Consider the following 24,661-nt stretch of genomic DNA (forward strand, 5'->3'; position numbering starts at 1 on the left):
AGGAGGGTACTGTCCATGTGGGGTTGGTTTCACAAAATGGTGGGTCTCAGGGCTGGGCAAGGAGATCTGGAGAGGGAGAGAGTGCCAGCAAGTGCAGATATCAAAGGTGGGAATGGGCTGGAGGAGAAAGGCGGAAACGAGGTGGAGGAAGAGGGGTGCCCTAGGAAGAACTTTGTAAACCAAACCCAAGGGTCTGGGCTGCCAGCATTGAAACTGCAAGTGACTTTCACTGTAGACGCCATTACTTATTAGCGCCAAGTCTCTTGCTTTATCTGAGGGACAGGAATAATCTGATAGGATTTGGATACATTATAGGAAAAAATGCCTGACCTAGGAAGAGGTGAGGTTCTCCTCAAATTCTGCTAGTTCTCTCCCTCTAGGCCACCACAGCCCACCTGGTGCTAAGACGGCGAGACTAACATGGCCTTCAGTATCTCAGGGGCCTGAATTCAAATCCTGCCTCTGCTCCTGGCTCTGTGGGCGTGAGCAAGTCACCTCGTTTCCTCACCCAGTGCACAGGATGTTAGCAGTAACACGTTTGCCATGTGCCAGGCACTGTTTCACAGCTTCACTTGTCGAGTTCTTTTTATCATTTATCAATATTACAACTGAGGAAACCAGGAAAAGGCCATGTAACTTGTCCATTGTCCCAGAGCTGTTATAGGCAGCTGTGACTTCAACGTGGGAGTTGTGATTCAGGCGTGTGTTCTCAACTAGGACGGTCTTGTAACGGGCATTGGGTTCAGTTGAAACCCCCGAAGCCAGGCAGATACTCCATGGCTATCAGTCCCAACTCCTACAGGGGGCAAAACAGTTACGTCGGTAAGAGCCTTGCAGCCAGCTCTACACCCAGCCTGTTGCCCCCACGCAAGACCCAGGGACCAACACAGGTCAGCTAACTACTGCCCCAATATCCATGTACCATCTCATCTGGATGACTGAAACTACTACATTAAAGGGCTACCTACTGATGACGTGTAGTGATAAAAATAACATCAACCTAATTCAGTAACCGCTCAAGAAGCCTGAATGTTGAGGTCCATTGAGAATAGAGCCCAAGTCACAAAAAGAATGGTCACATTCTTTGTCTTTGGTTCATTTTAGAAACAGTCCCGTAGGTGTTTTTTTTCTTCCTATTTACGTGTTTGAGTTTCTACAATCAGTGGCATCTTTAGCAGCCGGCTTCTACGACCCAAATGAGTTCACCCAGGAATGATGTTGGCAGGTTCCCACTGGAATAACTTCAGCGTTCCTCAGCAAGCTAAGAGAGGCAAGTACACCAGCGTGTATTTTTGTGTGGCGTCGTCAGGCACCAATATTAAATTCAATAGTCATGAGGAATTCAGCTCGGGGCTCTTAAGGCAGCATGCTCCCTGGGAGTTCTCAGGCCCATCTTCCTTCTCATTTTCAGGTTTACTTGGCAAGCAGCTAAGAAAAAAATCTAGCACATCTCCACATTCTGGGGCTGTGGTCCTTCCCAAGCTCTTAAGAGACATTGGCACAGAAAGGAGGTTCTTCTCCACCCAGTGGCTTCAAAGTGCATCTGATCCCTAAGCCCCGTGGCTTCTAGGAACCCAATCTGGGAAGATCAACCTGGTTCCGCACTGGTTTGGTGACTCAAAGAAGTGTCAGGTAAAGACTCTCAGAGAACACTGTCCCCAACCCTTAGTGACCTAGACTCCGAGGAACACTTTGGCCAGCCTCGGCCACACTGTGCTTTCCCTGTGCACCTTTGAACCATCTCAGCACCGTGGCGAGGACCGCGGCTGGTCAGAGGCCAGGTGCGCGGGGATGCCGCCCAAGCAGAGCGGCAGGTACGTTCCCGTTACCTGAGTTCGCAGCCCTGAGTCTGCCAAGGGTGCAGGGCCATCTGAGCCTGAAAAATGACCAAGACTCATCTTCTCACGAGCTAGGCCAGTAGAGGGAGGGTACAGATCCCAGATCAGGCTTGTACATGCAGCTGCCACTGATTTTACTGAAGCCAGCGAGAGACCATCTTGATGCTGCCACTCTTCAAAGTTTCACAAACCACAAAAATACACGGAGTCATATCACTTCTTTATTTTCATCTTTAAAATGAAGCATTAAAGTCATCCAACATACAGATATTCCTATAGCTCTTTACACATTTTATTGTCTCGTTAGGTATTTTAGCTATGAGACGAAAATCATCCCATTAAAATGGCAACTTTTCTGAAAAAGGGGTTTCATATTTATGTGATGGGAAATCGATTCTCCACCTACCCCTCAAAAAACTTCTTCAGTCCAGAGCCACAGGAAGACAGCTCACAACCATGGCTAACATGGTGCCCATGCAGAGAGGGCCCCGAAACAACAAGCAATGGGGTTAAACTTTTGAAACAAGCAACTTTTTTATTTGTACAGAATAAGAATATTGAAGAAAAGCATCATTTTCCTTTCAGCCCTTTTACTGTTTTGCCTCCACCCAGATTACTGCGTACCAAGCGGCTACGAATAGTAAAAACCAACTGATTGAAAGTCCCTGAAATGCATGCAACTTAGAATTCCCTACAGCACACAATCAGTTCCCAGTCTCCAGGTCTGCTTTTTATTTCACGGAGACTATGGCGCTCCTGGGTCGCCAGCTGTGTCTGTCGTGCTGCTGGGGTTTGGGGTGGCTGCTGCTTTGGCTTCTGGCTGCTGGCTTTCAGTTTGGGGGTCTTCCCCATTTCCGGCACTTTTCTTACTCTTGTCTGCTGCCGTGGCTCCCATCTCTATGATTTCCTGCAGTGGCTGACCACTTTCAAGGGAGCTGGGCTGCAGTTCATAGACCTGGACCTGACCAGGGACATCGACTGCTTTCTGTTCAAGTTTTTCCAAGATGGTCTGAACCTTCCTGACACCATCTCTCCTGGCCTGGCGGACATCAGCTCGTCCCTCGGGGTCAACCGAATCCAAGGCCAGGAGCTCTTTGGTCAAATACTCTTCTATCATCAGGTACTTTTTGTCCGTCTTCTTGCCCTCAAAGTTGTCCACAGCCTGCTCCAGCCCTTGCACCTTCTCCAGGATAGCTTCCACTTTCAGCACACCTGGATGTTTTGGGGGTGCCTCAGCTTCTCCTGGCTTTGGGGGTGTGGCTTCTGCAAGGGTAGGGCTCGGGGCTGCCCTTTCTTCCGCAGCCACATTCTTGGGGGGTGCGGGGACAGCAGAAGGGGCAGGGCTTGGAGAGGGACAAGGACCGGGAGCAGAGGGAACCTTGACCTCAACCTTCTCAGAGGGAGGTGGAGGCTTCTGGGAAACAGGTTGAGAATCTACCTCCTTTCGGATCACTTGAATCGGGATGTGTCCAGGAAGGAGATCTGGTCCAACTGCGCTTGGTTTGCTTTCTGGTTTGTTTTCAGGTTGAGGAACAGGTGAAGATTCTCGATGGGTCATGGGCTGCTGAGAAGAGGCAAGGACACAAAGATGTTTTTAATAACTGGTTGAGAGTCATAGGACGTTGTTTGTAGCTACTACAATATTAATCAGAAAGAAAACTGGGAAATGCTTTTTTTCTTTTTAACAGTATAAAAGAGATTTTAAAAGTCAACCAACAGAATGTTGGTTGGTTACAAAATGAAAATATATGAATCACGTTACGTGACCAAACCTTTTGTCAATTTGTCATGCTTCCACTCATCATCTTGGTCTCCTGGTCTGTAACCTCACTAGATTTTTCTGTAGATGGCATTCTTAACGCAATAAAAACTAATATAATATTATAATATAATTTTCAAAAATGAAAATATCAAAAACTCCTGCTGACTGCTGAGCTAGTTTAGCTCAAAGCAAAGTGTTAGGTGACTCAGACTCTCTGGTGATACAGCCATGGAGGAATAAACGTCACTTGTCCCCGTCCTAACGCTGTGTGGACAGTCTCTATTCAGGATATGATCTTCCCAGCTCCTGTTTCAGAAAAGTTATAATCTCTTTAAAAAAAAACAAAAAAAACAAATAAAACCAAACAAACAAACCTATGACGGCCTAGCGGTTTCTGCCCAGACTGATGCATTTTTTGAGAATAAGCAAGATGCCCCAGTTAACCCTGTAAGAATTCTGCTGGGCACACCTCAGTGGTGCGTCTCTGCACTGACTTCTGGCTGCACAGGACGGGCTGCTGAATAAATGGGACTAGAAGATAGAGCCATATTTTTTAAAATTAGCTATGCTTAAAACCAAAATGTCTCAGCTCTTCTACATTTAGGTGAATGTCTAAAACCCCTTAAAAATCTCACACACCCTAATTTCATCAACTGGGAAATAAGAATTGGACTCCATTATTTTTACGTATTCCCAATATAAAATACTACATTTCACTAAATGTTCAGTTAGGTCACATTCTTGCAAAGGGATCTTTGAACAAGCTCTAAAAGGGAGCTCATCACAAACAAACACGGTTAAGGGAAATAGAAACAGGTTTAAATATTGTTTCACGGATTATGGGCAACATTTGGGAAAGATATGAGAGAAAACATCTCTAGCTCTGCAAATGGCACCACGTTCCCAGGATAACTGAGCCCGGGAAGGACCTGGTAGACACTTAGCTGTAACCTCTTTTACCACCAAATCTCTTTTGCCAACCCAAACACCCTCAACTTTGACCCTTACCACTCATGAACCAGCCACAACAATGGCAGGTAAAAAGGGACTACAGAAATACTTAAGAGCGGGTGCTCTGTGGCTGTATTTTTTTTAAATGTCAAGGTCATGAAAGCAAAGAGAGGCTGCCAAAGGACTACTCCAGATTATAGGAGACTAAAGAGAAACAACATCTAAATGATTAGATCCTGGAATGGGAAATTGCTGTAAAGGAGATGTGAAAATGGACTGTGTATTAAATAATGTTGTAAGAATGTTAAATTGCCTGAATCTGATCGTTCTATTGTGGTTAAGAAGGAGAAGGTCTTTCTCTTAGGAAAATATTTACTGAAGTAGTTAGGGTGCGGCAAAGGGGCACGATATCTACAACTAAATGTCAAACAATTAAAACAGGTAACACGTAGAGAGAAGAAATGACAAAGCAAATGTAGCAAAATGTTAACAGTGAATCCGGGTGAAGGGTATACTGGACTTCTTTGTGTGATTTCTGTTTACTCCCCTGTAAGGTTGAAATTAATTTACAAACAAAAAAGTTTAAAAAATAACAATAAAAGGAGGGTGCTCTGTTACAGGGCTCTGGACAGTGTCACCATCTATAGTGAAAAGATACCCCGCATTTGTTCACAGGGGAACTTCCTTCTAAAAGCTGTGGCAGAGAACTAATTCGGCTGCTCAAGTCGCAGCCAGAGGGGGCCCGGGGCTGCTGAGTGCTCTGCTGCTGAGCTACCAGCTGCAGAAGCCAGACGCCCTCCTCCTCCAGGAACCAGCGCCCCCCAGTCTGCACGGCAGGACGAGCAGACCCTGCCTGGAACTCGCACCAGGCTGGAAGGCTTCCACCCACCCAGCCGGCCAGCTCACCAGCCAGGCACTGTGGTCCTCCACAGAGGAGGGAAGCGAAAGGCACGGCACCTATCGTTGAGCTCAGAGCCGAGCTGAAGATGTAAGATGAACACTTTGAAATGCACAGAACGATCACAAGCTGAACTCCTACGGGACTCACAGGTGCCTGAGAAAGATGGGTGGGCTTCACAGAAGAGGCAAGACTGCCTTGTTGGAGGATGGGGAGAACTTAGGTTGTGAAGGCATTTCAGGGAGCAGGTTCAGCACGAGCAAAGGCACGGGGCGAGCGGGGGGATGACAGAATGGGCTTGAGAGTGGAGAAGGGGTATCGGGAGCAGGGAGACAAGCTGCCTGGAAGACTGGAGACAAGGCTGTGTAGAGGCTTTGAAGGGCCCTGAAAGGTGGGCACTGAGACACCTAGGCCTTCAGCGTGTGACTGATGCTCCATTCTGCGCAGCTGTCTGCCTTTGTGGTGGCTGGAGCCTGCCTCTCCGGCAGCTGCCTCTACAGTAGCTGAAAAAATGAGCCCAAGCTACAGAGAGGGCTGAGGGTTTACAGCCAGCCCTGGTCCTGCACTTCTGCCACCGACCAGGCACGTCCAGGAGCTCCCTTCCCCCCCGTTACACGTGTGTGTTCTAGGGAGGGCTGAGGGACCCACAGCACTTGGACAGAGCTCCTCTGGCCCCGAAGACATGCTGTCATAACCAGTCTGCCGCCACCAACCCTCCTACCTGAGGCCTGTCGACCATGGTGTGCACACGCAGGGGCGAGGGGGAGTGCACCGGCGTGCTGCTTCGGGCTGGAGAGCCCTCCCGGCTGGACGCACCCAGGACGGGCGACCGGAACGGGGATGCTGCCCGCTGGGGCTCCCGGGCATCCCCTTGGATCTTGTGGTACACAGGCTGGTGGGTCTGGTATTCACCCTGCTGAGCTGGGTAGTGGGTCTTCTGGGCTTGGTGGAAGGAGGGCTGGGCTGCTGGCCGGGTGACATTCTGCTCATGTATCACAGGGATGGGGATGTAGCCCCGGGGGAGCTGGTGACTGCCCAGGCTGCTCCTGCCGGAGGAGGAAGGCAGGCTGGCCGAGGATGACGAGGACGAGCAGTCCGAGGCAGCTGGAGACTGGGCTCGCTGCAAGACACAAAGGGTAGAGGCGGGGCCCATGAGTGACCCTCTGCCTGGCGCCCGCCCTGGCCTGTGATGTGCCTGCTCAGGATGACAGGTTTAATAGGACCTCCCATCTGTAAGCCTTTCTGTTTTCAAGCTGCAGTGTTAGGACTGGGACCTGTGGAGTCCAGAGGCCTGGGTTCAAATTCTCAACAGCTTTCTGAGGCTCATCAAAACACGGAAAAGAGTACCTTCCCCCCACGGGGCTCACTTGAAGATTAAGTAAAATAGTTGTGTACCTGCTTTAGCACAGTGCCACAAACAGCAAGTGCTCGATAAGCTGCATTTGTTGTCATTACATGTCACTTCATTTCCTTTTTCCTTAACTCTTTCCCTGCTAATGTACAGGGAATTCAAGTCAGCCTGGCACTAGGAGCTGCGTCCCGTGCGGCCCGAGACAGGCCAGGCCCCTTTTCCTTCTGCACCACCTTCTATTCACCTAGAAAATCAGGACTGGTGTTTCCCCAGCTGGCCCTGCTCACTCAAATTTGGTAAAATTTCTCCAATATGTTACATCTGATTTTTACAACAAAAAAAGATTCCAAGTATAGGTCCTACTTCTCCAAGAAGGGCCAAGACGCTCCTGGTGTCCACATTGACTAGGACTTTTTAGCCCCTGAGCAGACAACGAAGCCAAACATCCACCACAGAGCCAAGGGAGGCGATCCTACGCCTGGATGCACAGGGAGTGACAACGTGTGCTCACGAACTGGCCAGTGGACACGACGGGATGGTGTGCAGACAGGAAATCCAAGGGGGCTCACTGCTCAGGAATCCTACTGGGGTCCACTGGCCCTCGAACGTCAGCTAAGGATCAGACTAAGGACTATTCTTTAGACACTGACACACTTAAGTGTTGGGTTCAGGCTCAAAGCGCTCAAAACCCGTCATAAAGCAGCTGCCTCCCTGACTCCCTGTTTAGGATTTCCGTTTAGACTGTGGGACACTGTGAGGGCAGGTATGCTGTCTTGTTTTCATATCAGTATAGCTCCAAGCAGTTAATACTTATCCATAAACATTGAACTTATGGAAATAACATACAGTGTCTCTGTTTCTGAAATAGAAAGCTTGGGGCCGGCCCACTGGCTCAGGTGGTTGGAGTGCCATGCTCCTGACTCCAAGGTCGCTGGTTCAATTCCCACATGGGCCGGTGAGCTGCGCCTTCTACAGCTAAGATTGCGAACAACAGCTCTCCCTGGAGCTGGGCTGCCGGGAGCAGCCGGAGGTTGGCGTGAGCTGCAGCGGGCTGCTGAGTGCTGCCATGGGCTACCGTGCACTGTCACGATCGGCTGGTGGCCAGCATGTGAGTGGCCGACAACCATCATGGGCTGCTGTGTGCTGCTGTGAGCAGCAGGGAGCAGCGCAAGGCTCCTAATACCACATGGGCCAGGGAGCTGTGTCCTACACAACTAGACTGAGACACAACGGCTTGAACCGGAGTTGGAGAGAGGCAGAAAAAAGGGGGGAAAAAAGAAAGCTTGGTGGGAGTAAGAAGCATCAGATTAGGAGCCAGAGGCTGGGCTGCTCCTCCCAGGGAGGCCACTCCCCCTTTATGCATTTGGACCTCAGAGCCACGATCCATGCCCACCTGTGAAACGCTGGGGGACCATGTGGGGCTGTCACGTTGTCTTTGCTGGGTGACCCCTGGTGCTGTGGGCCAGGCCCAGATGCCCTGCATTTTATCGGGTGCCTGGCCCAGGGCGCCAGCCTCAGGGTCTCGGGCCAGCCTGAGAGGCACAACAGCTTGCGTTCTCAGGTCGCACCCACTGGCCCAAGAGCCAGGCCTCTCCTTACCTCAGGTCTGTGGGAGGCCAGGGGCTGGGCTGCCGCAGCTGCTACCGCCTGTCCACACTGTTTATCTGGCTGGCTGGCTTCTGCCACACCACGAAGAGGTGACTGGGACCGCTGAGGAGCCGTGGCAGCTGCCTCGGTTCGGAATCGCTGCGTCCCAGGCTGGGGGGGAGCAAAGACAGGGTGCGGCGGCCGGCTCTCGGTGCCTTCATGGAGGACAGGGATGGGAATGTAGCCTGGTCGGAGCTGGGGGTACACAGCATGGCCTTCCCTAGTGGGCAGCGGCCTGGAGCCCTCCCGGGAAGGGCCATTTGCAGAGGATGGCGTTTCCTAAAACAAAAAAGAGAGACACAGACCGGTTAGACCGGGAAGGTAACACCTCTGAAGAGGAAAAGCACGGTGCTGAATGAGCACTCCCCTCTTCCACAGGGATTCTGGGCCTCGCGTCAGCCAGCACGGCTGGGCAGGAGCTCCGCTGCTACCCTGCTTCTGCCCGACACCCCTCCCCCCACCCAGGCTGCTGTGTGGCCAGGAGTTTAAGAATGAAGGGCACCAAGAGAAAGCAGGTGAGCCAAGGTATCTGTGGAGCACAAGAGAGGTCTCACTCTCCCACACCGGTAAGACAGGTTTTTCCCTGGGTGACAGGCGGGCAGCAGTATTTGTAGGAGAGCCACAACTGTCTCCCAAATCCTCAGAGACCCAGATCAGGTGGTGCAAGGAGGATGCAATTCCAACTCGCTAAATTACAGCCATCTTCTCTGCTTCCTCAAAGGTCCCCCTGCGTCCTAACAATGCAGTTTTACTGGCCCCAAACTCAGGCCACGGCTAGAAAATCTTTGCAGAGAAGGGGCGCCGGGAACATTTTCAGAACAAGCTGCAAGAAAGGGAGACAGACAGGGAGCACAGAATGAGAACAAAGCCCGGGGATTAATTGTGCTGCCTTTCTGTTGCCAGCAAAGCCTGCCTGGTGAGGGGCGTCTGGGGTCCCTCTGTGTCCTCTCACAAAGTTCTCCCTTCAGTGGCCTGGCTATTTTGGGATCCTTGAGAAGGCCAAGTTCCAGATGTACCACAGAGAGAGATCTTGTTTCAGACGACAAGGCTGGCCAGTCACTCACCGGGCAATGTCATTTCTCACCAAGCACAGGCTGGGCAACTGAAGCCAGCCCCCCACCCCCACCCCCTGCCCAGGCTATCAGTCCTGACCATCTCCTGAGGGTCCTTTTACAGAGGAGGGGGCTGTGGATGTATGCCCCTTATAAACCTCAGAGCAGGTCAGCTATTAAGGAGAGCGATCCCTCCACATGGAGGCATCTCTCAACTGTGAACAAATGCCAAAGGCTAAGGAGCTTGCAGGGGGTAATTCCCACTGCGGCAAACTCAGCTGCCAGTAAGGGAAGCCGAGGGCTGACTCGCACTGAGTGATGGACCACTGTAATTTTGCCTGGCTTCTAGATGCGTGTGCACCAGGTGGCTGACCCTGCCATTTAGCACTTTCAGACCCATCAGCTGCTTCCTTCCTGCTGAGCCCCTGCGGAGCCCCTGGTCAGAGGGCCTTCAGCACACAGGAGGCAAGGGTGTTGCCGTGTCCTTGGGGACACCAACAAACAGGCACTCAGATTAGAATACCCACGTGCTCAGGGTGGCTGCATTATTTTAGCCTGCTCAACTCTCAGGTCACCCAAGAGCAGGGAGTGGATCCAAGCCTCACATTCAGAACGAATTCCTGCCATGAGACAGGCACCAAATGGGAGGCAGCAAGAAGCCCTGCGAACCCCTGTACTACTCGGTGCTGGCTCCTAAACACAGCACCAGGGACTTTTATCCACTTACTGGCACCCTCCTGCAGGCTCAAACAGGGACTGGGCTTGTGCTGGGACGTCGTCTCTGCTGGCTTCCCAGGGGCGCTGCTTCCTCCCAGCCACACAAAAGCCTCACGCCAGCTGCACACTCCACAGAGCTGAGCAGTTAGCAAGCCCTCACCCACTGACTAGCTGCTGGGAAACATCCGCTACTGAGGTGCTGGGTACCACGGGGTGACCAAACCCGCAAGCATGTTCCCTGCCAACTAGACAAGGTTGAGGCTGCATGAAACAAACAGGAAGCAGAACTGCTGGGCAAGCATGGGGGGCCCTGCAGATGGGGGAAATGCATGGGTTTTTCCAGCTAGGACAGGGCTACCCTAGGTAGGATCAAGTTCATTCTGACCTCCCTCAGTAACCGTTTTGGAACAATTCTCTTAACCTCTGTGAGCCTTACTCCCCTTATCCAGAAGATGGAGCAGCCTCACAGGACTGCTGTGCGGGTTTATGAGAACACATCAAGAAAGATGCCCAGAAGGCCAAACACCTGTGCGCTCCCTCCCTAAATAAGCATGTGATTATACTTCTCAGACCCCAAAGTGTCAAAGGAGTCAAAACTGAAGGAACAAAGTTAACCAACGGTGACTGGAGTCGGAATGGTGGCTACCCCCGAAGGAAATGGAAGGGTCTTGAAAGAACCTTCTGAGGAGATGGAAATAGTCTCCATCTTTTTCTGGATAGTGGTAAATGAGTGTACACCTATGTAGAAACCCATCAAACTCTGAATTTCTCTGGAACCCCCACACTGCCCATTCCCTGCCACATTCCACCCATACTATCTGGTTTTCACAAGTGAGGGCTGCCAACCCCGCCATCCCCACACAGCCAGCTGTGAGCTGTGCCTCCAACTCAGACCCTTCCAGGGCCTGGAAACCTTAGATAGGCCTGGCTGCAGCTTGGCTCTCCTTGGGGAAGCCCCTGGATCCAGAAGGCACTGCAGCTGGCCTGCCAAGAATTGTGCATTTTATGAATCTCACTAAATATATTTGGTACCTCAATTGAAAGAGGAAGAGGAAGGAGGGAGGAAGGAAGACTAAGTCTGCCTGCCCGAGGGACTTGTGACAGCAGAGGCTGCTTCCTGGAGCCAATATTCAGCCTGGGTCTTGGAAGAAGTGCCATGTTGGGTCAGTGGAGGAAAGCGTGTGGTCACTACAGGGCATCTTTCTTGATGAGAACACATCAAGAAAGATGCCCAGAAGGCCAAACACCTGTGGTCACTACAGGCAGGGGAAGGGGCATGTTGTCAGAGTAGCAGTGGGGGAGGGGGTGGAGGTTGAAGGTTAAGTGCTGAGCTGAAGAGGATAAATAAGTCTGGAGGCCCAGAGGGCAGAGCTGCAAGTGAGGCTCCACGTCCACTGTCCTGTGAGTTGCTGACAAGACACCTCACCAGGACTGGAAGAATCGAAAGGAGAAAGGACATGTCAGGAAATAAGAGAAGTCAGGGAGGAGAGTGCAGACATGAGGGCAAAGCAGGAGACAGGGCAGTGAAAGGAAGGGTGACCCCGGGAGAGGAGGAACGGAAAGGCCGCTGTGCCTGACAGGACAGGAGGCCAAGACTCAAGTTCTGAGTTTGGCGTTGACTGAAAAATGGAGCTGTCAGCTGGCACAAAGTGGAAGGCAGGGAGGGTGAAAGGCGGCCTGGAGGCGCCTTTTCCTACAGCCCTGAGATCTGCACTCCTGCTTCCGTGTGCGTAAATGCCCCATTTATACCATTTAATACAAAACCACGCATCTCGTCATGAGCCTCACATCTAAAAGGCAGCAGGCTCCCCTTCCACTCTAGTGGGGTTTTGTTTAGAAAAACACTGCTTTAGATAAAAGACCCCATCAGTTTTACAGAATAGACGACTAAACACTTCTACAAGAACGAATAATTTAAACCAAAACTGAAACTCGCAACCATAACAAAGTCTGTACCAGGAATTCAGACACCACCTTCTAATGTTTCTACTCTGCTATATCATCAGAGACCTGTCAATAGAAAATGCTTCAGTTTTGACTAACCAAAAAGCACAACCCAAAAGAGTTCAATTAAATTGCCCTTTCTATCTTCTATGGTGTTTTCATCACACAGCGTAGTAAAAAAACAATGTAATTTTTTTCAAATGAAAAGTTTAAAAATATGTAATATTTATGATCCTCCTAGAATATGACCAGTGTCTGTCTCTTCAGTCCTGTAAGAATTGTTCTCAAGTTCAAGCACAAGTCCAGAAAAAGTCTATCGGTTACACCAGCATGTTTCGTAGAAGACTCACGATCTGCTGCCCCGACTCTACTTCAATGGGGACCCCACCTTCTGGGGGCTATTCCGTGTGATTCTGACACAGGGACCGGTCACGATCAGTGACCAAGGAGACAACTGTGAGTCCCTGCCTCCTCACCATGGCCTGCCCGTAGCTTCGTAAGGAACTCTTTTCCAGTGCACCTCAGCTCACTATCCTTACCTTTGGCAAAAGACATCAGAAATACATACACACAAAACCTAAGTGGGAAATAGCCAGCATCCTGACTTCAACGCTTCTCTTACCCCATAAAGTTATAAAGTGAATTGGTTAGTTCTTCTCCCTTGTTTGTGCACTGCATTAACATCCCCTGAGGCATGTCTCAGAAGGCACTAAACAGCTCCATGAGATAGCCAGGATAAGAAGCAGGGCAATTACCCCAGATGAGCCCAAATGTGCCCTAGGAGGTACAAGGTATTATTATTAGACAAGCCTGGGGTCACATTCTGAGCTTGGGTGAGCCCTTGGGTTCACATCTAAACTTCACTACTGGTTTTTAATAATAATATGGGTGCTAAGCAGATGGCTCGGAGCCATGGAAAGAGATTGCACCTGGTTCTAATCCTGACTCTGCCCTAAACAGGTGAGCTGCATCCCCTCTCTGGACCTTAGTTTCCTCAGCTGTACAATGACGGGAAGGCCCAGACGTTCTGTTAAGCAGTGGTTCACAAACTCTAGGGGGCATCAGGAGCACCCAGGAAATGAAAAAGTCTGATTCAATAGGTGTAAGGGAAGGCCAGCCAGGACCGCACTGAGAAACACTGATCTCAGTGAACGTCTTTCAGCTCTGCCAGTCTCCATGGCCTCAGATTTCCAAGGTCCTGTCTGGCTCTACACGAACCTCAAAAACAAGGAAAAGTTGATGTAGAAATCTAAAAAGAGGGTCAGCCCAGTGGCACAGATGGTGGGAGCGCTGTAACGCTGAGGTCGCCGATTCGATTCCCACATGGGCCAGTGAGCTGCGCCCTCTACAGCTAAGATTGTGTACAACAGCTCTCCCTGAAGCTGGGCTGCCATGAGCGTGGTTGGCGTGAGCTGCCATAGGCTGCTGTGTGCTGCCAGGAGCAGCCGGCCGGTGGCCAGCGTGAGTGGCCGGCAGCCGGCGAAAGCTGCCGTGAGCCACTGTGAGTGGGCAACAGACAACTGGGGACTGACTGCCTCAGCCGGGGGGGAGCGCAAGGCTCATAACACCAGCACGGGCCAGGGAGCTGTGTCCTACACAACTAGACTGAGACACAACGGCTTGAACTGGAGTGGGGGCGGGGTGCGGAAGAAGGAGGAAAAAAAATAAATGAAAAATCTGAAAAGGACCACTCTTAACTGCACTCAGTGAAACCGTATCAGAAATCTCTGCAACTCGAGGTGCCCCAAATGTTCATGTACCAAATGACGAGGCGGAAGCTGCTGACGCCCCCCACCCTTCACCGTGGACTCCTATGCCTTAGGAAATAGGGTGGGAACAACACTTCCTGGGCACCTGCAAGATGTGCTGGAGTGTTGCACATGCATGGCCTCAGCTGCTTTGGGGACAGCCAGGGAGCAGGGTGTGCTCGACCATCCACAAGCAATTCCCTCCCTCTACAGAGTAGCCTTTGAACCCTAAAAACGGCCCCGCTGCAGGCCCTAATCTCAGCTCCAAGGTATAGTGCTCTCAAAAAAAAAAAAAGCGGGCTCCACACACCACAGATCCCACCTGAATGAAGGATGGCAGCAACAACGGGAGCTCTGAGGGCTGCCCCAGAGTCACCTCGACAGCCCTGGAGTCTGAAGTAGGACACAGGTTCTAGAAACTGGGTTTTTAGGCCGGAAGAGCCTTCACACCAGTCAGGTGTTGACTTTTACTAGTGATACTTCAAAACTTCTAAAACAAAGGAAAAAAGATGGAGGGAAACAGGAATCCTGGAACTCCCCATGTACCCAGGATCTGGATCAGAATTAAGCGGCTTGGCTCACTTCTATCCAGCAGGAAGCAGAACAAACGACAAGCTGAGTTCTAAAGCACAAGTAGAGAGTTGAGCTTCAACATCCTATCAAAATTTTCCGTATGTATTAGAGGCCAAAGATATGAATTAAGTATCATTGCCAATTTGACATATAAAAGCTATTTGCATCCCCACAGTCAAACTCAGAATTCCTCCAGTTCCCACTGGATTGGGATGGTCTCTCCGACTGCCGTAGCCCTGTCTGGGGCACAGAATGGACACTGGGCAAATTCTGAATCAGCAAAGGCCACATCCACCAGTTTGTTTACAGCACTCCCGGTAAGACAAGAGTCTGTGCTAACTACAAGTTCTAAAAGCAATCCAGTCACAGGTGACTGCAGGCTTTACCTGATATACCTGTTATTAAAATATACTGTGTATTTTATCCCGGGATTAATGAGATGGCTGTCCCTATGTGTTTCTACTGGGGAAAAAAGGTTTTTTAGAACCTGAAACCCATCAATGCTCCTCTTTACAGCTACGTCCAACAAGTAGGACAAACCAGCACGAGCCCTGGTCTTCAAGTTGTCACCCTGGGCTCCAATTCTACCCTGCTGCTCACCAGCTGTGTGCCCTCAGACAAGACTCCTTGCTACTAAGACTCACTTTTTCCCACTGTAAAAATACCCACACCTCCCAGGAATCTGTGCAAGATTTAAGTGAAATAAGACACAAGGAAGTCTTTGTAAACTTTAAACTCATGCCCTACGCAATCACGTTTCCTCATTCTACAAATAGTTACTGATGGATTTATTGTTTACAAAACTAATTCCTTGGTGGTCTCATCAAATTCGTAACGAGCCTGTTAAGAGTTAGAAGCCCCTTTATCTGAGAGTCTTAAGAGCACTGATGGGCAAGGATGCCATTTTCTCACCTGAGAACTGTGTCTAACATTTCACAACCTGGAAGCAAACAGCCAGAAACAACTCTAGGGGCCAGAGCCCCATAACTCCCCTCTCCCTCCAACAGGCCCCAGCCAGCCCCTCTGAAGGGGCCTGTATTTGGACAAACTCACCGCTGAGAAGCCACACCCAACTTGCGGTGACTGTGGCTCATCGCACACATGGCCCTGAGACCTAGTGAGAAAAGCCAAGCCAGGCTGGGGCAGGAGGACTTGCCTAGAAGCAAGGTATCTGCTGGCCCCCCAGCATCCTCAGTGTACCCCACGCCGGGGCACGTAAGGGACCTCCTGGCTAGCACCACCCACAGACTGGTTTTCCCTGGAGGGAGTGCTCAGTCAGCACCCGGCCTCCCCAGTCTCCCACCAGGCCCTGGGTCCCTCAAATATTCCATGTAGAAAATGTGGCCCAAGGTCACACAGGAAGTTACTGCAGAACCAGGCTGAGAACCCCGGTCACCGGACTCCCAGCTCCGGAACTCACGGCTACAGGAATATGAAAAACTACCTACATTCTCTTCAGGGGAAATGAAAAAGAAAAAAAAGGAACATCTGCTTTAATCAATCCAAAGCCACAAATCACAGATGGAAAAGTACCTAAAGTTTCTGTATCAGGAAGCAAACTGTCTTAAGTTAAAGAAACCTCCTCATGGTACTTTCCCATGAGTTTGTCAGGGAGTTTGTCAAGGATTTGTCTCACAAATCCAAGGCGGAACACTGGTCCATCACTCAGCTCTTCCATCCGGTAGAAGCCCACCACCTAAGGTTTGTTGGTATCAGGGTACAGAGCTTCACTAGACATTCGTTGTGTACAAAACACAATTTCTCCAAAGAAAAGCATCTCCAACTAATCAACTGAGGCTCAGGCGAGGGGAGAACGGCTCTGACTGATGGGGGCAGCCTTGGCGGGAATTCTAGGGGGTACTCTCCTCCCCATCCCAAGAGGCTGCTCAAAGGACTCCTCCCCCGAGAGGGTGGTGGCACTAGAAAATCCCTCCCTCTCCTTCTACCTGCAGTGACATGGCTGCCCCTTAGAGCTGGGTCCAGAAAAGCTGTGCAGACGGCCGGCCCCTGAGTAACGTGGCTCAGGTTCCCGCAGCTCTCACTGGGCACCCACCTAACTCCTGCCTGGCACTGTCCTCGGACCTGCAAAGAGATGCAGAAGGAGAGCCTCCTCTCAAGGAGCTGGAGTCGAGGGTAAACACAGCACCCTGAGCAGCAGAGTGCAGGAAACACCCCTCCCCCCAACCTGGCCTGTCTTGGGTGGGGGATCAGGGATGAACCTACAGGCTGATGGGCTGTGAATGCAGGCCTGGATGAGGCCCCAGAAGGCCCAACAACCTTTATATAACCCCGTATTGCGTCCCTGAGTTACAGCTACATCCTACCCTCACGAGGGGCACAGGAGCCCCCCAGGAAGGGTTCTGAGGGCACCCCAACACTGGTAGAAGGAGTCAACTAAAGTTGTCCACGGAGGTTAAGAGGAGGCCTTGCTTCTAAGAAACAAGACTCCAGGCCTAGCTGGGAGCCGACAGACCCATGTCCAGACAGAACTGACTACCATGCGCAGAAGCCTAATGCCTACCTGTGAATCGTCCTACTTCTCAGTGGAAGCTGTGCGTTTCCATGGACTGCACACACGTGGCAGCCCGGACTCACTGCCTTCCGGCACCGTCCCCCATGACCCTCACAGCCTGCGGGAGGGGTACTATTCTGTGCCCATTTTACAGAAGGGGAGACTGAGGCTCGAAGAAGGTGAGTGCTTTATCTGAGAGCACTAGAACCTGACACCAGGCAAGGATGTGTTAACTTCACTCTTGCTGCCACATCACCTGTCCCCACTGCTTGTGGCAAATGTTCCCAAATCCTTCATCTTCCTGGGGTAAAACGCAGCAGGGAAAAAGCATTTCACTTCGCCAGCCGAGCTGGGCTGAGACACAGGCCTGGAACATTCAGTTCGAGTGCGCTCTGGGTCAGGGCGCCAGTGCTGGTGCTGAGTCACTGCCTGGCTGAGAGTAAGGGCACTCAGCTCAGTTCTGAATCACCAGGGCCCTGACTCCACACATGCCCAGCATGGGCCCCCTGGAGGGAGAAAACCCAGTGCTACAGAAGCAGGAGAGCTGGTCCTGCTCCGATGCTCAGGGTCCATAGAGCGAATCTGGAAGATTCAAAACCAGAAGTGGCTGCCTTCTCTCATGCGCACGCACAAGCGTCCCTGTCCTCCGCGGTTTCTGAACCATCCATGCATTCATTCAGAGTCCAAGGACTTAAAACAACTGAAAAAAATGACCTTCCTACTACAATGAACACCAAGGAAGTTACTTCGAAATAGGAAGTGTCTGCTCTTCAACAGGATGCTGGGAATTTTCAGCAGCAAGTCTCACCTCCCTCACTAGGGCCACAGCTCTGTGCTGGGAGCTCGCAGGCAACGTGCTGTTCACAGGCTCTGATGTAGTGCAGTGGGGACTCTGGGCTTTTCTGAATTGACAGTCAGTAAGAAGCTTCACTCTGTGGGCGGCGGATCGTACTGTCATCAGTGGGGTGGGGCACAACTCCTTTCACAGCATCGGGTGGCTCTGTGCAGCTGTGGATTAGCTCCAAGATGCTGTGTCATGCGTGGGGACAAAAAGAGCTTCTCGAGACCCGAAAGGATGAACTTAGGGAATCAATACTCAAGTCTCCTGTGGAAAAAGGCCATTCAGAAATGTGATGAAAGGAGTCTGCTCCTGGGGGACATTTGGGAGCCCAGGACAACACTGCAGCACTTGGAAACTAACAGAAGGGCCTCTTTTCTCTAACCAGCCTGTCCACCCTGGAGCCCAGGCCCGTGTTTTACTCTTCTCCACACAGAATCATTCGATTTTTTACTGAGCCTGTAGACCCTGCCAGGCACTGAGAAGCCGAAAGATGAAACAGACGCAAGTCTGCCTCTGGAACTCTCAGCCCATAGGGACGTGACCCCAAGGCAAGCAAAAAGTGCCGCCTTTTGGAGCAAAGATTCAAATTAACGTGGAGTCCAGATCAGGGATAGCCTGTTTCCAACCCGGATAGCCTGCTTCTAACCCAAGAAATGTAGGAAATGCTTTGTGGAGAACGGCATGAAGGAGGCAGAACTGTCCTCTATATGGCATTTAACATCGTAACATCAGTAAATTTCGGATGGGCTGAATGCGGGAGTGAACACTTGGGCCCATCTCCTCCAGTCAGACCCAGGCTCAGGAAACGAGCCAACGTTTCTGATCAGCTGTACTCAGGCTGTTTATTACCGGGGCCATGGCTGGCGAGCTCTGAGTATGAAGGACGTTTGAGAAGGCCCACTAGGGGCAAGTCTGTCTGCCACCCCTTCAGGCTCCTAGGTGGGGGGTAAAGATCTGTCTATACCGTCTTTCTCTTTTGTCACAGCTGACAGGCCTTGGGCCAGGCACATCCGTCTCCAAGTCTATTTTCTCACGGAGAAGATGCACCTGAATGTACCTAAGAGAGCTGCTTTGAGAATTTAAACAGATAAGGTTTGTAAGAGCACTGATCCGTGTCTGGCAGGTATGTATAAATATGTTGACAGACAAAAAAATATTAGGTTCATTCCTTCCTAAAGAAACCCTCTGATTAAGCTTTTGTAAGCTGCCTGGCTTCCTGAAGAGCTGCCAAGCCCTTGCCCCCCCACCTCCCCCAGGAATCTTCATAGAAATACGTGAAGACTTAATAACACCTGATATCTCACACAGTTGCACAACACCAAGAAAGGGGTGGGGATTAGCTTCACATCTGCCAAAGGAGGGGACTTGGAGTTGAGCTTCAGAAGTCCAGCTGTGAGTCTGAGAGCTGAGGCAGAGGAGGGCCCTAGGGTGCAGACTTGATTCACCAGCAGTGGGGAGCTGGGAGGGGCTTGAAATCCCAGGCAGGTAGGACAGAGGTTTCTTTGGTGTTTATTAGCACTAGAGGGTCCTCAGAGGTCCCTAACAAGCAAGGCCTTAGCCTTCTGCTCCCAGTTTTTCTACATAGGTGTCTTCAATGTTTAAGAGCAACGTTAAACCGACAAAAATGTGAAGGAGAAAGCGTAGTAGGTTTAGATTATGCATGGTTTCCTATTTTTATGATAAATATCAGATCATTTCAAAACATCAATAGGAAATAATAAACACATAGAGTGGTTTATACAAGGCAATCGTGTCATTCCAGAAGCGAGGACAGCGCTAATCAGGCCTCATGGGTGGCATGAAGCTTTGTGACTCACAACCAGCCCAACAGCATCACGCAGCTAAGCCTTCCCGGCCCTGGCTAACGTCAACCGCCGCCACAGTTCCTGTGTACGAACTCTACCCTCATAAGGGGCAAATCTACTCTACGAAACAGAGGACAAATTATGTTCAGTTCTTGCATTAGCCAAACACAGACTGTCCTTCAGGGGGGAAAAGGAAGGCCTTGGATGAGCTGTACTCCTAAGGCATCTGGCCATGCTCTTTATCCACCCCCCAACAAATTACTGTTCATCAGTCACAAAGGAATTTGCTCCACAGTAACTGCAACTTGCTGGAAATAAAAGGAGAGAGTGGACATTCATTTCCTGACTACTCTGATTCTGCTAAGAGGCAGGAGCTCTTTGCAATTGATCTGCAAAGAGCAAAATGACCTCATCTTCAAGAAAAATCAGGAGGCTCTGCTGAACCTGAAGCAGAATAAATGGGTGTCTCTACTTCAATCGTAACTCAAAACATTTCCAGTTTCCTCTGAAAGGATGTTTCTACCTCTCATTCACAGGCCCTGAGGATAATGTGTCAAATGATTATGACGAGCTTCTGCTGGGAGGGCAAGACAGGAAGGGAACGAGCTGGCTCGCTTCTTCCAGGGGTGCAGGACCTCCCCGAGTCTGGCCCTTCCCCACACCTGGTACTACCACCACCCTGCCAGCTCTATCCCTCCCCATGCCACCCCCATATTCACACTCCCAGAAGCCAGGCACCGGGGAGTTTCACCAAGAAGGAAAAAGGAGGCTCAGAGAAAGTCTCTAGCAGGTAGATGTTAAGCAGGTGCCCTGTGAGGGATTCCGGGGGCTACACGCAGGCTTACTATATTCTAAGTCCCAGTCTGCCACCCCTCTTCCACCAAAAATGGGATCCCCGTTACTCAGTGGCTCCCAAATGCCAGTCTGGTAGATTCAAGAATCATCGGGGAAGCTTTTTTGACTTAAAGATTTCTGCGCCCTACCCTGAGTGATTTGGATTCAACATGGGGGGGGGGGGGGGCACGCAGCTGGCAATCTGTGTTCTTAAAAGGCTTCCCTGGAGACTGCCAAGCTTGGGAATCTGTGCTGGTGACCTCCAAGATCTGGAGACCTAGAGGGAGGAGGGTCTCCCTCAGGTCCCAGAGGGCTTTGCGAGGGAGCAGCACAGCGCCACACTCCCAAGTAGCTGGTCTCTGTTTATTCTGTGAGGAGAGCCCAGAGGGGCGGCTGCACAGGAACTGTGTGCATCTAGTGACTCCAAAGCGAATGCCAACCTTTCTGACAGGGAAGGGGCCTGGACTGGCATGAACTTGCCAGGAGATTAATGGGAAGCCCACGTGTGCAGAAAATCGATACCCAGGAAGACTGCAGGTGGGGAGGGTCACTTGGAGCGGAGCTGGAGAAAGCCCAGTGTCTTTGCTTCCAGCAGTCCCTGTGCCTCTGCACCGAAGGGCAAGACACTTGCTTTCACTTTTCCCCTCTGTGAAAATGTGGGGAGTCACTCTAACCACTTCAGGGGAATGTGAGAGGATCGACTGTGAGAGGACAGAGTATAAGACTAAACAAAATACAAAGTTCTGGTCTTTTCTTCTTCTTTCCATGAAAGCCATTCGTTCACCAACAAGGTTGTACTGTAAATACCAGGAAGCCGTCTTCCCCAAAAGAGGGCTTTCTTTATTATTCATGCTCAATGAATAGTCCTTTACTGATTGACAGCATCTCCTCTTGAAGGTCAGGATGCTTGGAGGGGTCCTCTTAGCTCCTCCAAACAGCCCTTTGTTTTGTGCCAGGGCCCTTCACTCATTACGCATTACGAAATCAATTTCTAATATAAATACTGAAGGATTTTCCATTTTATTTAGTCTGGAGTAAGGTGTAATTCATAGAAGAGAAACTGAATTAGTCACCAACATGTTCTGTGTATATCAAAGCACAGGTTTGAAAGGAATGAACCCTTTGGCTCTTATAATACCGAAGAACTAATGAAGTGAATGTTAGTTTTCTCCTTATGTGTTGGTACCAGGCTGACAAATCTCAAGTAATTAATTTGGTACAGAGAACTTGTTTTCTTGAGTTGATCACATCCAGCCATCACCATCCAAGTAATCACAGCACAGAAATCAGCCATCTAATACTTGGGGGTATTGGGAGGACACAAAAAAAAAATCAAAGTATTCAGCCTGTACGCTTCACGGTTTCATAAAAATTCAAGACATTTCTACCTTCTTCTGAATAGATACACTGCCTCTTCTTAGGACTTACTGCCATGGTTATCTCTTTGCTATTAGTATTAGTTGAGTGATCTTTGGAAACACACTTGAACTCTCTGGGTTTCCTTCTCAGTAAAATAAAAGAGGCTGAGCTAAAAGATCTTTAAGGACCTTTCAACTTTAAAATTCTGACTTGAATTTTCAAATCCACTCTCCCAACATCAGAATTCTGATTTTAGTAGCTCTTATTTTCTATTTGTTGAGAATAGCAACGCAACCTGGATTTTTTCTACCCTTAAAAAGCTTTATGAAACCACAGCCTAACCCATCCACCAGACGGGTGCACAAAGGCCTCGACTTGCTAGGTCAGTTTCCTGATGAAAACAAGGTGCTGGCAATCTGGTTCTCATACTGCACTCCCAGCGGATACGTTCAAACTTGACCTTCACTCACAACAAAGGGTGCCAGAAGATTCTGACGGTCCCTGTCTTTATAGGAAGGAAGCCTCAAAATAATTGGGTTTTTTTAGCCACACTAAAGATCAAATTCACACAGACTGGAGCAACAGGGCTGGTTTGAAACGAGCATTAGTTTCACCCACTAATGGGCTGAACACACACACAAAAAGTATATGTAATTATGCCTCTTGTACTAATTACAGCCTCTTGTACTAATTTTCAGAAATAAATATACCATTAATTTCTTATAAATGTTAAGTTGCTGAATATACAATGTCTGGTTGGGAACCAGAGTTTTACCAATATTTTAAAGAAAAAGGTGCATAAAAATGAAGGTGGATAACATAAATCTTTCTTCAAAAATAATGACTTACAAAGTATTCTTGATTTTGTGAATTTTTACATCTTCAAAATACTTTACCAGCTCTTTACAGCTTCTATTTTCATTTCGCCCAGACAGCATTAACAGTTACCCTTTACCTATTTCTTTTTTCCACGCTTTTTATTTTGGAAAAGATCCAACTTATAGATAATGGCAAGAATAGCACAATTACATTTTTACATATTAACAGACTCATTTCAAATTTTTATTTTCAAATTTTCATGTTCCTAAGCGTTAAATATAATCCTTACATACAGGCAAATGAAGCATACTTCTGCTATACTCACAAAAGGATTATCGCCCAGTTATTTGTTTATTAAAAACAAATCCTAGACGTTTTCATACCATAACAAGAAAGGGAATGTATGCCATTTAAAAAAAATTTCTCTTTCTCGCCAGTGTGAGGCAATGTCCTAAGGCGATGGCCAACTATGAGACAGTCTTAACATCTTTAGTTTAGAAATTGCCTGGGAGAAGAGCATCTTGTTTTTAACAAGTCATACTAGAATAGATTCTCATAAAAAACTGTTTCAAACAATACAATTTAAATTCCAAATATAAAATGGAAAAAAATAGGACTATATTTACATCAGTCTCCTGAGTCATCCTGTGCCTGAGGCAGGCGAGTCAAGTCAAGATACCCCTCAACCACTTTGAGGAACTAGAGGTAAATTTCCTAAGAGCCCACCCACCACCCAAGCTTGCGAGTGGCCCCTGGCGCCCGCCCACGTGAGATCAGCTGAGAGACACCAGGATCTCTGCCCCGGAAGCCCCGCGGCGCTGGGGCCTGGCCCGGCCTGGGGAGCTGACCAGAACGGCCGCCTCTCGTGGATCCCGGGCCAGCTCCGGCCACCGGGCCCTCAGCCCCTGGGCCCCTCGAATCGAGCCGGTGGACCGGACCTGGTGCCACCGCTCGGGTCGCACTTCCGGGCCGACCCCCAGCAACCCCATACCGCGGAAGGAGCACAGCCCCCTCCGAGACCTCCCCCTCACCCCCACGCTGGTCAAGGGCGGGACCGAAGACCGGGCTCGTGGGGCGCGGCAGGCCGACCCCGGGGAGCTGGTGCGGCCCGGAGGTCCGTGTGCCCCAGGTGGCCTTCACCGACCTCAGGAGCTGGGGCGCTGGCAGGCTGCGGCCGGCGGGCACTCGGCGCCTCGCGTCCCCGCAGCCCGGCCCAGGTCAGCCGCCTCCGCCCGGCCCTGCTCTTCCACTCGTCGAGCTAAGGGGTCTGGCTCACCTTGGGGCCCTCGGGGGGCACGCGCGGGTCGTTCCACGTCGTGGTGCGGCTGTTGTGGTCCACGAAGAAGGGCCAGCCCGTCTGCGGGTCGACCTTGATTTCCCAGCCGGGGGGCAGGGGATCTCGGTCGCCGGCGCCGTTGCCGGACGCCATCTGCACTATGGGCGAGTGGGTGGCAGCGCTCATGCTGGGTCGGGGTGGGCCCGGAGGGGAGGCCGCCGGGGTGCCGGGTCGCGGGGTGCTGGGTCGCGGGGTGTGGGGCCTCCAGGCGCCGAGTCGCTCGCGGGCCGCGGCCGGAGCTCGAACTGTGCGCGCCGCCGACGTGTCCGGGAAGCCGGCGCCGGGCACCTTTATGAATTAAAGGAGGGGGTGACGTGGCCCGAGAGGGGTGGAAGTGTCTGGAAATAGCCTCCTCGCTGCCAAAGGGGAAGGAGGAGATAAAGGGAGGTAGCAACTGGCCGGCTAGAAACTTCTGGTCCCATCCAGAGAAGTTGGCGGCGGCGCGGGTTGGAAGCGGAGCTCCGCCCTGAGTCATCCGCTATAATCGTGGCGGGCGGGGCGGGGCGGGGGCGGGGCCTCGGGCCGGCCGCCCCTCCTCCACTCGCAGCTCCGCCCTCGCCCAGCTGCCCTGAGGTGGGCAGTGGCTCCCCTGCGGGACCAGCCTGCGGCCGGTTTCGGTTTTCAGACTCGCTCCCTCTTCTTGGAGCTGCGTGGGTATTTCCGGGACTGGTAGT

General features: G+C 50.8%; 1 protein-coding gene across 2 annotated transcripts; it reads right to left on the bottom strand.

Annotated features, from left to right (window-relative positions):
- Positions 1–2,046: 2,046 nt before the first annotated feature.
- On the bottom strand, positions 2,047–24,442 carry BAG3 (BAG cochaperone 3). Of its 2 annotated transcripts, none has more exons than XM_019725296.3 (4): positions 23,928–24,442; positions 8,400–8,726; positions 6,171–6,569; positions 2,047–3,402 (listed from the first exon to the last, which is right to left on the bottom strand). In XM_019725296.3, the coding sequence occupies exons 1-4, from the start codon at positions 24,111–24,113 to the stop codon at positions 2,584–2,586; spliced, it is 1,731 nt and encodes a 576-aa protein (XP_019580855.1). In that variant the 5' UTR covers positions 24,114–24,442; the 3' UTR covers positions 2,047–2,583. The 2 variants fall into 2 exon arrangements, with proteins under 2 accessions (XP_019580855.1, XP_019580854.1); XM_019725295.3 differs by having other exon boundaries at positions 2,047–3,399; positions 23,928–24,253.
- Between the last annotated feature and the right edge of the window lie 219 nt (positions 24,443–24,661).

Source organism: Rhinolophus sinicus, chromosome 15 (genome assembly GCF_057876585.1).
Source record: "Rhinolophus sinicus isolate RSI-liver-muscle chromosome 15, RSI-T2T, whole genome shotgun sequence".
In the NCBI taxonomy this organism is placed as follows: domain Eukaryota; kingdom Metazoa; phylum Chordata; class Mammalia; order Chiroptera; family Rhinolophidae; genus Rhinolophus; species Rhinolophus sinicus.